Source organism: Balaenoptera musculus, chromosome 17 (assembly GCF_009873245.2).
Source record: "Balaenoptera musculus isolate JJ_BM4_2016_0621 chromosome 17, mBalMus1.pri.v3, whole genome shotgun sequence".
NCBI lineage: Eukaryota > Metazoa > Chordata > Mammalia > Artiodactyla > Balaenopteridae > Balaenoptera > Balaenoptera musculus.
Window position 1 is genome coordinate 79,407,798 of NC_045801.1, and position 14,591 is coordinate 79,422,388.

Sequence of the window (14,591 nt, forward strand, 5' to 3'; positions counted from 1 at the left end):
GCTTCAAACACAACACTGCTTTTCACCTCAAGACAGTTGCTGGAGTCTGAATCTGAACAGGGCAAAGGCTAAAAAAATTAATCTGAGAACCTCTGAAAACAGACCAGAGTTTTGTAAATCTGTGCTGAGAGAGAAGCCAGAAGTCAGAGCCCGGGGGTAGGTAGATGTATTCGGGGAATAGACATATGCTCTGAGCCCCCAGGCTTGGGGCGGGCGGGGAGGGTGGGCTGCACCTTTGGGGCAGAAGAAACAGAAGCAGAGCCTTACAGAAGGTTCAGCCCCGCCTGATTCAGCTGGATTAAGACATCAATCTTAGTTTGTGAGACTAAAGAATGTTTAGAATCTTTGATTCTTTTCCTAGACACCTATATTAAGATATAATTAGCAACCTTTTACAAATTAATATGCCAGAAAATTCATAGGGCACTATTACATTAATGATATATATATTTTAAATGATGTGTATGTCAAATAATAATCCATTCATTATTTAGGAATTAAACAAATAGCAAAATACCTATTAGTCCATTCAATGTAGCTAGGAAAATGCCCATGATTAAATGTTAACTCAACAAAGGATAATACCATCTACACAAGAAGATGGTAATTTTATTTTATATATGTCAACAAAAGTACACATTTTAATATACATGTAACATATACACTAATAAGAACACTAGCAATAAATATACCACTATTATTGCAATACATTTTCATTTTTATTCTCTTCTGAACTTTAATAAATACCTAAAGTCTAAAATTATTATGAAAGCACATATTTTAAAATATATTTTTACCAACTCTATTACGTCAAATGGCAAATAGGGTTTAGTGTTTGATTTTCTAGGAAACAATATGCCCAACAGATATAAAAATCAAATAATATAGATATACTCTTGCAGGAAGAGAAGTTTGAATAATTTTTTAAGGGAAAGAACACATTAAAAACCCAACGTGAGAAGAATCTTCACATTTGGATGAAATGGAATAGAAAAGACAGTTCTTTTTCAAGCTCTTACAATTTATTACTGAGAAGAGTACTTTCGGCATACCATCTACATACTTTTGTAGATGTTAAATAATATTAAGAAAAAGATGCATCTTATTTTATCAAACATTTTCACCATTTATTTTGCCTTCCTACTTTATTCTGTTAGTGATTTTTTTTTTCTTATGGGAATCTTTGGTATTAATGAAGTCTTATTTAAAGAAACAAATATTTTAAAACTCTATTATATGCAATAGTATATTCTTATATTATTGAAAGTTTAATTTAAATCCAGTAGCTTTTTCATTAGAGAATTTTCATTAGAACTTAAATTTAAAATTAAATTTAAAATTTGCGACTCCCCTTAAAAAACTTGAAGGACACGTATAAAGGCATTGAATACTCACATTACAAGTGTTTTTCAGATTATATTTCTTACACTCAAGAACTGAAAATAAAATGATAATTCTACAACTTTATAATTTACCCAACATCAAAAGTGAGCACCTGCTTAAATATTATGAACTGTATTTTAAGGAATAATATTCACTTTGTCTGAATGCTGGGGGGAATGATAATGTGTCCCTCTTTTTCTTTGAAAACCTTTAATTGAATGTTAATGATGGAAACCCCTTAAAGGAAGTCTAGTTATTGCAGGTCTGTTAAACTGAGAATAATTACACAACTGGTTCTAATAAAGATCTGTTTCGATTTAATTTATTAAAAATAAAATTTGGAGTAATAGGAGCATCGATTTGTTTTAAATATCACTCTTATTTTTTAATTCCTTAATTCCTTTTTAATTCCTTAAAAAGCGGTAATGTTGTCTTTTGACATTCTCTTTAGACAAAAAGAAAAATACATAGGATATTCGAATATTCTTTTAAAATGTTTTTCTCTTCCTACATTAAACGTCTTTAGGGATTTTTTTCCAATTAAATGTTTAAAGATAAGTGACGGGCTTACATTTTAAAAATTGTATCCTAATTCTATTGCTCTTTCACTTTTTCAACCTCATGTACACGTCAATTTTGATGAGTGATGTGCTCTCAGGATGGGTGCTGCAGAACCCTGCTCACAAGGTATATTTTCCCATGAAAATTAATTTTGAAGATTTATCCAAGGAAATAATTCTTATGGAAACAAGAAACGGTCCCCCAATTTCCTTGGAGATTTGTGGCCAATGTTAGTTAGCTGATGTGTGAGGACCCGGCGGATCTTTATTCCGTAGATATAAGTCCTCCCGAAGACACATGATGTTAGTGTGGGTGAATCACGGCGATATATCCATTCTGCAGCTGTTGATACAACTGCCTTCACCGGGAAAGGGAAGAATCAAAAATGATTTCCGCCTCAGGAGCCCACATTTCAGCTCAATTTTTTCATCCATTTTTCTCAGACTATGGATTCTATGCCCTGGCCACCTTGGTTATTCCCCAGGCCCATGGGTACAATGTAATTGCCTGCCTTGTTGCTTTTAAAACCTATCTATTAAGAGTCCATCAGGATGACCACCCAGTGTTATACCCAAGTGAACTTTCTTATTTTTTTCTAGTACAAGAACTTTTCAATTTTACCTGTCGCCATCCTTACGATTAGCATGTATATGGTATATATCATACATAGTATATATAGTACACACACACACACAAACACACACATACACACCATCTTACTGTGAATTAGAAGCCTTAAAGCTAAAAGTAGGTTGTAGCCATTTATAAATGTCTAGCTCTTTGTTCAGAGCTAACTTATTCTTCCATGAATTCACTAAACTCCAGAAATGACTGTATGTCAGACGTGAAGGGAATGCCAAGGGCACGAGACCCCTGTCCTCAAGAACCATCTGGTACAGTTGGCAAAACAAGCATGTCTCTGGCATGAGTGTTAGAGCAGGTCGCACAATGCCTGAGCAGATGTGAGCGGGAGGGACCCTGGCCGGGGGTGGGGTGTCCTGGCAGTGGGGACCCTGGGTTGCAGGCAGTGACGGGATGTGTTTTATCTGCCGGTGTTGGCCACAGGTGGAGAGAATAGGTCCCATCATTGCCACATTATTAGTCAGGCTTCCTCAGGAGGGGAACGTGCAGTGTGGACGGTAAGAACCCAGCCTGGATCCTCGGGAGAGGCCTGCAGCTGTCTCTGCTCCCTCAGGTCTGGCTGTTAAGCTCAGTTTCAGAAGACGGCAGTTCTAAGACACGTTCCGTGGAGCCACTGCAAACTCCCAGTGATTTCCTGCGTGACATCCTCGGGCCTTTCATCCGCGTACTTAGTGCCCTTCTCCTCCACACGACGTCCGCTCCTGGGGGGAACGTGCACTGCTCGGTGCCCTTGGTCTCACCTCCCGAGGAACAGAGCCCGAAGAGGATGTACAGTCCTCAGGAGGCGAGAGTCATAGGTGAAGGGAAGGGAGGCCGGGCAGCAGAAAGCAGGCATCAGCTGGTGAGCGGTCCGTGGGCCCGAGCTTCTCATCAAACGCTGTCGGTTGTTCACCAAGTGTGACCCGCCTTCAGAGACTCGTGCAGTCACCGCGTTTCCAGATGGTTCATCCAGTGAGCAAGGGCGAGTCCTCTGTTAGTTTGCTTCCTCCTGCCACCTGACTTGCACTGGACAAGGAATGCCCCGGGGGAGGAATTACCCTACGTTCCCGTGGAGTTTCCATCGGCCTGGGAGCAGCTGTGGGCCCAGGACGGTCAGCTCCTGTCACTATGCACACGACCAAGGCCACGTTGAAGTCCAGGCCTGGGCAGGGGTGGTAGAAGGGTGGGGGTGTCGGGGCAGGGGCCCCTGTGCAGCGCCTGTGGCTTTGAGGCCCCTGGAACATTAGGGGCCGGGAATGCTCAGTCGGAAGAAGAGAAAGAATGAGGCCCAAAGGGGAGGCGGGAAAGGGGCCAGGAGGGCAGAGCCCAACCGGACCAGGGTTGGCACGGAAGCTGTCCAGTAAAACTGCCTGTTTGCTTATGACCGTGCTTTATAGTTGACATCAAAGCCGACGTTCTGGATTGAGCAAGTAAATATCAGCTAATATTCTCCAATATCAAGAATTGTTTAAGAACTTTAACTGTTGGTGAGTAGTTTTCTAAGAGACAAAGTAGGATGGTTATTTTACACATGCATACAACATAATGCCCAGACTTGCCCTTGCTTTTCTTCTGATTTGATTTATTGACTGACTCTGCCATTGTCTGATTTCACCCTCTGTAACCCATTTTTGGTTGACATCTGCATGTGTGAAGTTTGCATTTTGGTGTGTGAGGAGAAGCAATGCAGAAAACAACACACTACACTAAAGTGCATCTAGGGACTCAGAAAAATCAGCAGTTATAAAAAGGAAGAAGAAGTCTCCTTAAGTGACACCCATGCCTGTCAGAACCACACGCTGCAACCTCTGATCACAGACTTCAGTTCCTTTTTGGTAAATCTCCTTTCTGCTAGGCTTTCTTTTGTCATGACTTTCAATTCACCTACAAGCTTTGTCGAGTCTTTTTAATGCGGCAGACACAATAGAAGTTTCTTCTTTAGCTTTTCACAACCAACGGTATTATGGAAAAAAATTCCCTTTTTTCAACTTGTAAGTGTTTGCCATCTAAAATAGCAGAATTCTACGGATTAAATATGACTCCCAAATAATGTTTTTTGCTCCTGCAGGTAAATGGGTAAAATATAGGAAGATGGCTGAAATACCTCCTGCAGGAACTCAAATGACTGATGAAATGTGTGTGTGTGTGTGTGTGTGTGTGTGTGTGTGAATCCTGAAGGACTGTGACCATTCCACAAAAAGCACAGGGGTGTGGGTTGTTCATGCATCATTTTTAGAATTAATATGTTTTCAGTATTAAGCAGTGTAGTAGATACTGTTGGTTATCTGACTCAAAAGCCATTCACAAGTCTTCTTTCTTGGTTTTCCCACTACAAACACTAGAAAAGGCAGAGACTAGCCACCCCACTCTCCGGCCACCCACCCCTCAGAATCGTCATGGGGCTGAGTTCAGGAGGAGAAGTGAGCATTATTAGTCCAGTAAAGGGTTTCTGGGAAATTTTCTCTTATCTTGATAAAAGGGGAGAAATGTAGCTGGCGCTACTTATCCTTTTCCCCTTTCTTTCCTGTTCTGAACACTGAAGTGATGTTTGGAACTGTTGCAGCCCTTATGTTACCATGAGGTGGCAAACATAAGGTAAAAGCCAACACTCTAAAGGTAGAGGATAATAGTAGCAATAATGAGTGTAGGCAGAGGATGGGTTCTGGGTGGATGGTGGTTTCCAGCAGATGCCACCATCCACAATTCTTTTCATTTGGGGAAAAACCCAACTATTTACTCTATCAGTATTTAGGATTTCTCTAATTTGTTATTGAAAGCATTCTCAATTGATACAAACATTTGGGGAAAAGAGTCTATTCTCTTTCACATAATAAAATATGAGTTATGTATTTTGAAAATCTCATATATGCAATCATTCTTATTTAAGATCACAGTAATTTTCATTGAACCGCTAAGAATAGAAGCATTGGGACTTCCCTGGTGGTCCAGTGGTAAAGAATCTGCCTTGCAATGCAGGGGACACGGGTTCGATCCCTGGTCGGGGAACTAAGATCCCACGTGCCACGGGGCAACTAAGCCCGCGTGCGCGCGCCACAATTACTGACCTCACTCGCCTCAACTAGAGCCTGCGTGCCGCAAACTACAGAGCCCACGCGCCCTGGAGTCTGGGCGTCACAACTAGAGAGAGAAAACCCGCACGCCACAACTAGAGAGAAGCCCGCGCACCACAATGAATATCCCGCATGCCGCAACTAAGACCCAACACAGCCAAAAATAAATAAAATAAATAAATAAACAATAAATAAATCTTTTAAAAAAGAATAGAAGCATATTACATATACATATATATTTATATCTGTCTGCGTGTGCACACACACACACACACACATGTGATACATTTCAAGCAGCATACTCCATTCCAATAAAGGAAATGCATGCATAGGATATATATGGAAGAATTTAGACTAGAAGAGATCCCTTTATGTCAGTAGGTAACCTTAGTAGAAATGTTACATGAAATTCTCTCTGCTTATCAATCAGGATTGATTTTAGTGCTGGAGCGGTAAAGCGTGGCTGGAAAGGTTAGATTCATGAAATGCTGGCTGAAAGAGAGCTTTGCCTTTTATCGTCTTCCCTCTGTCTCTTTTAAAGATGAGGGAACTGAGGGGTAGATCTGTGGCTGCCAGAAATATAGATGCTTAATGGTCTAGTCACTACCAGACATTTAACTCATCTTGTTCCGTTTTATCAACATTCTGTTATCCAAACAACCATCTTTCAGAAGATGAAGAATCTCAAATGACAACTGGACAAAACAAAGATGTGCAACCTCACATACAATAAGCAAATCGATACGGCCATTTACTGGTGGTTTATGGATTAAATCATTTAATCTAGAGTGCAGCTGGAGAGAAGAAAAAGTGCAAATGTTTCAGCATCATTTAAGGGCCAGGATGTCTAAAGCACTTTTTCATTTAACCCTCACAGTGGCTGAAGCTATCAGTGCCCGCTGACGAAGGGGACCACAAAGCCCAGTCCCAGAGCAGGTGAGTAGAGACCAAGGCTCCACACTGAGTCCCTGACACCAAAGCCATGCTTTCCCCATGGGAACCATACCTCTGCAAAAGCATCAGCTTAAATTCCCTTTGATCAAACAATAGCGTGTTCGGAGCTATACTTCCATCTTCCTTCACTTGCTTCTTGCCCTTTCTCCCTCCCCCTTTCTGTGGTATTTGAAGGCTCCCGGCCCTGCCCGGCCCACCGAGGCACTGAGACACACAGACCCTTCCCACTCCAAAGACAGTCCCCGTTCAGGTGGCTTTAGCTCAGCAATTATGATGACTTTTCTTGTGATATTATTACAAACGAGTTATTTTGAAAGGGTCTAGAGACTCAAATAATATTGTAGGCTGCTTTGCACATGGACAAACTAATAATACAAATATTAGGTTGTTTTCTGTTATATGCAAGTGCATGTCATGGTTATTCCGAAAAAGTTAAACGTGAAAGAGTAAAAGTATGATTTTCAGATTAAACCATGAGATTTAGATTAAGCGAAAAAAATTCAATGGATTTATTTTGAAGATAAATAGGTGCTATATTCGTTTTCTATTATTGAAATAATAAATTACCACAAACAGTGCTTTGAAAGAAACACTAATCCGTGATCCTGCAGTTCTGTAGGTCAGAAGCCTCAGTGGGCCTCTCTGGGATAAGATCAGGGTGAGGGCAGGATGGTCTCTGTCTGGAGGGGCAGTGTCCCCTTGTCTTGGGCAGCTTCTCCTGGCCTCCCGCTCTCTTGGGGTCCTGGTCCCTCCCCATCTTCAGAGCCAGCAATGTCAGCCCTACCCCTCCCCATGCTGCCATCTCCCTAGTCCTCTCGTTTTCCTACTTCTTCCACTTTTAAAGACTCTAGTGATTACACTGGACCCTCCCGGATAATCCAGGCTAATATCTCTGGGGCACGTCTGGTTTGGGCAAGAGTGTCCACCCAAGATTCAGTCTCTGCTGATCTGGTGGTGTCATCATATTGGAATCGCAGAAAAGGACAAGAGGTTTCAGACTGACGAAAAACCCCACAAAACCCAAGACAAAAAAACAATGCAATTCTATTTGCTGTCTGAAAACTTTTTTCTAGATCGTTGAATATAAAGGTTAAAAATATTTTGACAAAACTATTTTGATTTTATTTTACCATTATCCAAGGTGGCACCAAACTAAACAACGGAAGATGACGCTTCAGAGAGACTCGCCTTAGAGCCGCGCTTGCGCCGAAGCCCGCTCACCTTACTTAGGCTACTCCCTTACCCAGTGGAAGGAGAGGAGGGCAGGAGCCATGGGTTAGGGGGCTGGGTCCCAGCTAAAGCCTAAACCAGCTCCCTACTTGCATAGATTTGTGAAGGTTAAGATTCATGAGTTGCAACAAACAGTACTTGCTTCAAGTTAATACTCTAAATTTTGGGGATCCCAGAGGAACCAGAGGGAGAAGCGATGTAAAGATATCTAGATAGATGCATATATAGATAGATATACAGATATAGATAGATGGATGATATATATAGATACAGATAATAGATATTTTAGTGCTTACCTGCTAAATATCTATTTTCAGTTATTTAACTAATGTAGAAGTTACAATGTTTGTGAATGGAAACTTAGGTGTCAATACTGTTGAGCTGATACATTGGACTTAAACTCTCAAGACAGAGTGATTTTCTTTAAACATTCCACGATAGTTTTTAGGATGGGTGTGCAGTGGTCCATTCTTAGAAGAACACCAAGCAGCTGATGCAAAGTTAGGTATGTATTGAAGAAATTCACCAAGGCTGAGGAACTGGCCGGGAGCTCCCTGAATCACTACTTACGTTGTGCTTTGTGAGGCTGGAGATATTGGTGGTTACCGCATGCAGCCATTCGCCACAGTCCTCAGCAGACAGGCACTGGATGATCCCACTGCAGACCCCGTCCACGGCGATGACTTGAAAAGCGTTCTGCCTGCGGAGATGTCAGAACAAATTAGATCAAAACATCGCCTCATTTGTCTGTTTGCGACTTGAAATAGTTATGTGTTCAAAAGCTCTTCTTTCACACAACATAAATGCCGCTTCAAATTCATATTTGCTTACTTCTCTTTTAAAAACATCCGTTTTTAAATGGAACACTGAAGATGAACCCAGACAACACACAACTTTGAATGACTACAAAGCATCCTGAGATTCAGATACATTTGGAGAATCTTTGAGATGCATATCTAAGACATTTGAGAGGGATTCTTTCTCCAGTGTGCCATAAAGTTATACACAGATGTTTATCCATTATTTTGGCCACCATCGTCTCCTCTTGACACTTTTCAATGCATTTCTGATGTACAGCGGAAAGATCACACAAAAACCACACGCACAGATACCGAGCATCATATAAAATCTTTTGTTGTCATGAGCTGAAGCACTTTGTCAGCTGTTAAGCCAGTTGCTCCTCATCTTCTCTAAGATGGTTTCGGACAAGAGGTTCACAGTTCTTCTCCACGTCTAAATACTCACGCTCGAAATTTATGTGGATGTTCGCATTTCAGTAACAACTAAACTTTCCTTAAAATGCGGTGGCCAGCCTAAATATCTCTATGGTCTTCTACTGAGATTTTGTTGTTGTTAGAGAACATTCAGTGATGCCGTCCTAAATGGTCTACAAAAGTGCTGTTGAGTTTAAAGCAGTTTCCTACAGCTTTCATTATTTACTTTTATCTTCCTGTTTCAAGTTCTTGCATGTTTCAATACAAGCTTAATGGAGAGGAATGGATGAAAATCCCAAAATGAATGGAAAGTAGTCAAATGCCTCTGTGGTGCAACATAATACACTTTAGAAAATGCACACACTATCTTTAAATCCCAGCCATTTCTGAAGCAATAGAAAAATTGTGTAGTTCAGTATTCAAAATGCTAAGTAAATAGTGTACATTTATATATTTTTCTCCAATTAAATTGTTTTTTTGTCTCTTCTGAATTTTGTAAGTAGGAGTTTGTGGATATTACACGTGATTTCATTTCTGCAAACAAAGACACCGCGAGCGGCATTTCTCTGGCCCAGTTTCATCAGGAGGCCTGTGTCACTCTCGTGTCCCATAAGACTGGTCCAGATTTCAGAACCGGACACGTAGCAAAGACTCACACCTACGGCTCTCTGCATCCACATTATTAATGTTTTCAGAGAAACTTGTTCCGATAGCCTTGACCAGCACTTTCAAATGATTACAGGGAAGTGTTCAAATATTCTTTTTTGTTTGCTCTTAAAAATACATGAAAAGCCTGAGGGGAACAACTATTGTGTGTCTCTTTGAAATAATGTTCTTTTGAATTTGTGGCAAGAAAAAATACGCACAGCACAAAAAGAATACTGCAACTTCACGTGACTTTCTTAACTTTAATTTTGATATTCAAGAGTAAGACATTTAAAATATGCAGAGAGAAGCTCAACTCTCCATGGAAAATGAGAACTAATTTGAGTTAGTAACATACACTTCTTTCTGCTCTCTGATTATCATAACCATTGCTTCATGCACCATAAATTAAAGAATGTCTTCAACATATTTGTCCTCTCTGCTTTAAATGAATCGTGGCAGCTGGATATTTTTAGCTGATTAGAGTTAATGCACTTAGAGGAAATCTGCAGTCTTTGTAACCACACATGCTACACAGTCTCCACATGGAATAATTCTAAAGGACTAACCTTATATAAACCCAGGCTTATACACTAATATCTATCAATTTTTACATTCTGTTTCCACTTTTCAGGTTGATTTGTTGGAAACCCTTTCATGAATATAAGTGAAGTATTTGAACAGTTTATTTGCTTACATACAACCTCTTACAAAATAAATTGGTCATAAAGATTATAGCCTGGGTCCTATTTCTGCCTCTGCTATTGAATAAATAAGAATACTGGCAAATTAGTTCACTTAGTTGCACCTCAATTTCCCCTAACAGAAAATGAGAAAAATATACTTCACAGATTTGTGCAGTAACTGGTGGGACCCAAATACTTTCACTAATCACTGGAGGTCCCTGAATGAGCCTTTAATGTGTGGTCTTGACGCAATATTTGAGAGAGTTTTGCAAGAATGTGTCACCCAGCACTTCGCAAGAACTGCGGTGCTGTGGCTGTATTTGTAGCTTTTAGAAAATGTAATTCTTTGAGTCAAGATAATCAGTAATTGTAAAAAAAAAAAAAAACTTATTTGTTTTAACTTATTTGATCATATACTCTCTGAAATCAATAAACTACATTACCCATTAAGTTAGTATTGTAGTACTGGGAAACATGAAACTTTAACAATATTTGTAGTAGTCTTGAGGATTCTCAGACTAAATTATGATTCTTTGTACACACACACACACACACGCACACACAGATACAAAAACACACACACTGGCTGAAAAAAGCAGTGACATGATTACAGTTAGAAAATCTGAACTTTTGAGTGCAGATTATTTTTCCACTTTCTGCTCAATATCATTTTTTCTGTTTTTCTAAGGATTCTTGATCACAACTCTGGCAGCAAAAGTTATTCTCAAATGTTGCTGAATTTCAGAGTAGTTTTATTCATTTAAAATACAAACTTAGGGGCTTCCCTGGTGGCGCCATGGTTGAGAGTCTGCCTGCCAATGCAGGGGACACGGGTTCGAGCCCTGGTCTGGGAAGATCCCACATGCCGCAGAGCAACTAGGCCCGTGAGCCACAACTACTGAGCCTGCACGTCTGGAGCCTGTGCTCTGCAACGGGAGAGGCCATGATAGTGAGAGGCCCGCGCACCGCAATGAAGAGTGGCCCCCGCTTGACGCATCTAGAGAAAGCCCTCGCACAGAAACGAAGACCCAACACAGCCATAAATAAATAATAAATAAATAATTAAAAAAAAATACAAACTTAGTCTTTCTTTGTATGAAAAGTAGACTGCTCACTAAAAATATTCATAAATAATTTTCAATATAATATGTGTTTACATGAAAACACACACATTTCTCATGAACACAACTGAGTAATTCATGTTTTGACTGTCCATCGTATGCCACATGAAGGCACATGTCGGAGATGCTGAATTTGTGAGGAGTGACTCGGAGAAGGCATTTCAAGCAGGAGGGGTGAGAGCTGTAGAGACTCAACTATACAGGTTTGGAGTGGCCAGATGGCCTTGTCCAGGAAAAGGAGTGGGGACATCATGGGAAAGCAGGCGGGCTCGGAGGAGGAGGGTGTGAACACGGAAGGAGCTTAGAGCCCACGGGACCCACGGCTGAACCTCGTGGCGGCCTCCCACGGTCAGATTTGCTTGGAGTGGGCGGTCCTGCCCCACCGTGTAGGGTACCTGGCGGCTACGAGATGACGTGGGACCGAAATACACGTGCGTTAGTGAGAGTGACAATAAAACAGTTAGCTCCCGGGATTTATAAGGGCGTTAGAAAGTCTGCGGGTCAGTGATTGCTTCCTTTCACAGAATATGAGGGAGCAGGCAGAGTCCACATTGCTCCTGGGTTTTGGATCCAACTGGATGAATGGCTTAGACGTGGGAGAGGAGAGAAAGTGCACATTTTAGATGGGAGGTAGTTACTCCAGAACCAAATATCAGCAGCGTGAAAGTGTGAGAGGTTGTGAGAAACAGGGGCTGTTTGGCTCGTTGCGATGTGCATCTGGGGCAGCGGTGAGTCATGAAGGCGGCAATAAAGCAAATCCTGATCAATGAGAGCTTTGCCAACCACGTGGTGGCATTTCCAACTAATCCTGAGTCAGGCAGGGCCGTGGGAACACTGACTCTTTGGAGTGAAAGGATCATATTTGTATTTTATGATACAAATATGTTCTCTCTGTGGTGGATAAGAACATGGAAAAATGTTAATGAAGGCAGGAGAGAAGCAAGAAGGGCATCCCAATACTCAGGATGAACATAAGATTGTTCCATGAGAGTGGTTCTCTGTATGTAGGAAAGCACTGACTCAAGCAGTATTTGAAAAACAGGCCATTTTTCTTGATCGGTTATTAACAATTTGGGGAGATGATTAAGGAAAGGAAAAACTAAACCAACCAACCAACCAACCAAACAAACAAACAAAAAAACCCGCTCGGGTTAATGATTCCAGCAATGTGCTCTGTTTCTCACTGAGTTCAGATCGTTTCTGCTCCTGATGCTACCTTGGGGCACCATCTCATCACAGCTTTTATGGTTCAGGCTCAAAACCTGACCTATTTGGTGAGGTTGTAGAGAAGCTCTTCCAAACCATTCTGTTACCTATTTTCCAAAGCTGAAATTCACCAATCCGACACAAGCCCTGAACTTTTATTCAACAGAGGCTTTTCCCCACTGTTCTCTGTCTGCAATGCCCTTCTGTCCCGCTTCAGTTAAAATCTGCAAGGCATTGCAAGTACCTTGATTTTATGCAACTCTCCGACCTCTAATTTCTCTCTGTGTAAGAGGAAGATGGCAACATTTGTCCTGCATACCTCACATTTTAAAGACTTTTGTAAAGAGAAGTTTTAGGTTTATAGCAACATTGAGGGGAAAGTATAGAGATTTCCCATAGACTTCCTGCGCACATACACACACACACACACCCCCTCTCTGTTATCAACATCTACCACAAGAGAGTTGCACTTTTGTTATAATTAGTGAGCCTACAACAACACGTCATATCACCCAAGGTCCATGGTTTAGATTAGGGTTTACTCATGGTGTTCCACATTTTATGGGTTTGGGCAAATATATAATGACATATATCTATTATTATAACATAATCCAGAGTATTTTCACTCCCCCAAATATCTCTGCTCTGCCTCTTCGTCTCTCTCCACCTCCCAACCGCTGGCAACCACTGATGCTTTTACTGTCTCCATAGTTTCACCTTTTCCAGAAGGTCATATAGTTGGAATCAGTGTGTAGGATTTTCAGATTGCCTTCTTTCACTTAGTGACATGCATCTGTGGTTCTCCCATGTCTTTTCATGGCTCAGCAGTTCAGTTCTTTTTGGGGCTGAATAATATTCTACTATCTGGGTGTACCATAGTTTATTTATCCATCCCCCTACTGAAGGACATCTTACTTCCAAACATATACAAAGGGATACTGCATGGCTCATAGAGTAGGTGAAATCGACTAGGATCTTAATGTTATTTAGTTGAATATATTTTTTAAATCATCAATTGTTCTGGCTTCACATAGAGCGAAGTCCTTGTGGACCTGCTGGCCTGTCTGTGAAAATGGAAGAAAGTCAATCCGTTCAATGACTCCCAGCCCATCTGCACAGCACCACCTGTAACAGAGCGACGGAAGAGCAAAGGCAATGGTGCACCAAACGGGGCTGCTCTTTCTCCTCCTTCCCCTCAGCCAGTAAGCACGAGCAGGAGACGTCTTGAATTTTCTATCCCATCCCCCATCACACTATGGATGACACGTCCTTACACACCGTTTCCCTTACTTTATCGTCACTATCCTTCTCATAACAAACATTTTTCTCTATCTAATTCACTCCAATAATTACTCTAGCCAAAGTCACCTTAAGCTTAATCTGTTTCTCAGTCTATTCAGTATTTCTATTCTGTAGTTAATACCATCAACCACTTTCTTCTCCTTAATAACCTTCCCATTCTAATTCCCTGATACTGCAATGTTCTGTCATATTTTGATACTTCAGAACTGAGACACATATACTTCTAAATCATTACTATACGATGAACATAAACTGTCTCCCCACTGATAAAATAGTGTGATGTTCTAATTCATGCTACATAATAGTATATGACAGTAACACAACTTTGTTGCCATTAAGTATGAGACGTATCACGTCATCAGAGTTAAAATTATGGGCCTTGGCCAAACCAACCAGCACATAACATCCTAGGTTTCGAACCAAGCTCAACAATTTTGTATATCTGTCGTCTTGGGCCAATAATTTATCTTTTCTTTTTCATCCTCTCACTGTTTCCACTGCCACCGGACTGTGAGCTCCTTCACAGGAAGAAGCAAACACAACACCTCCCACATCGGCATGAAATCAGTACTTATTGAGCGAATGCGGGAACAATCT

At 41.0% G+C, this 14,591-nt stretch overlaps 1 protein-coding gene across 2 annotated transcripts in view; it reads right to left on the reverse strand.

Moving 5' to 3' along the window:
* The window catches only part of SNTG1 (syntrophin gamma 1), a 206,273-nt gene that overhangs the window by 101,066 nt on the left and 90,616 nt on the right, over nt 1-14,591 (reverse strand). For both annotated transcript variants that reach the window (XM_036830508.1, XM_036830507.1), the window contains exon 10: nt 8,391-8,520. In XM_036830508.1, coding sequence (XP_036686403.1) covers nt 8,391-8,520 — 130 coding nt within the window. The remainder of the gene's footprint in view (nt 1-8,390; nt 8,521-14,591) is intronic.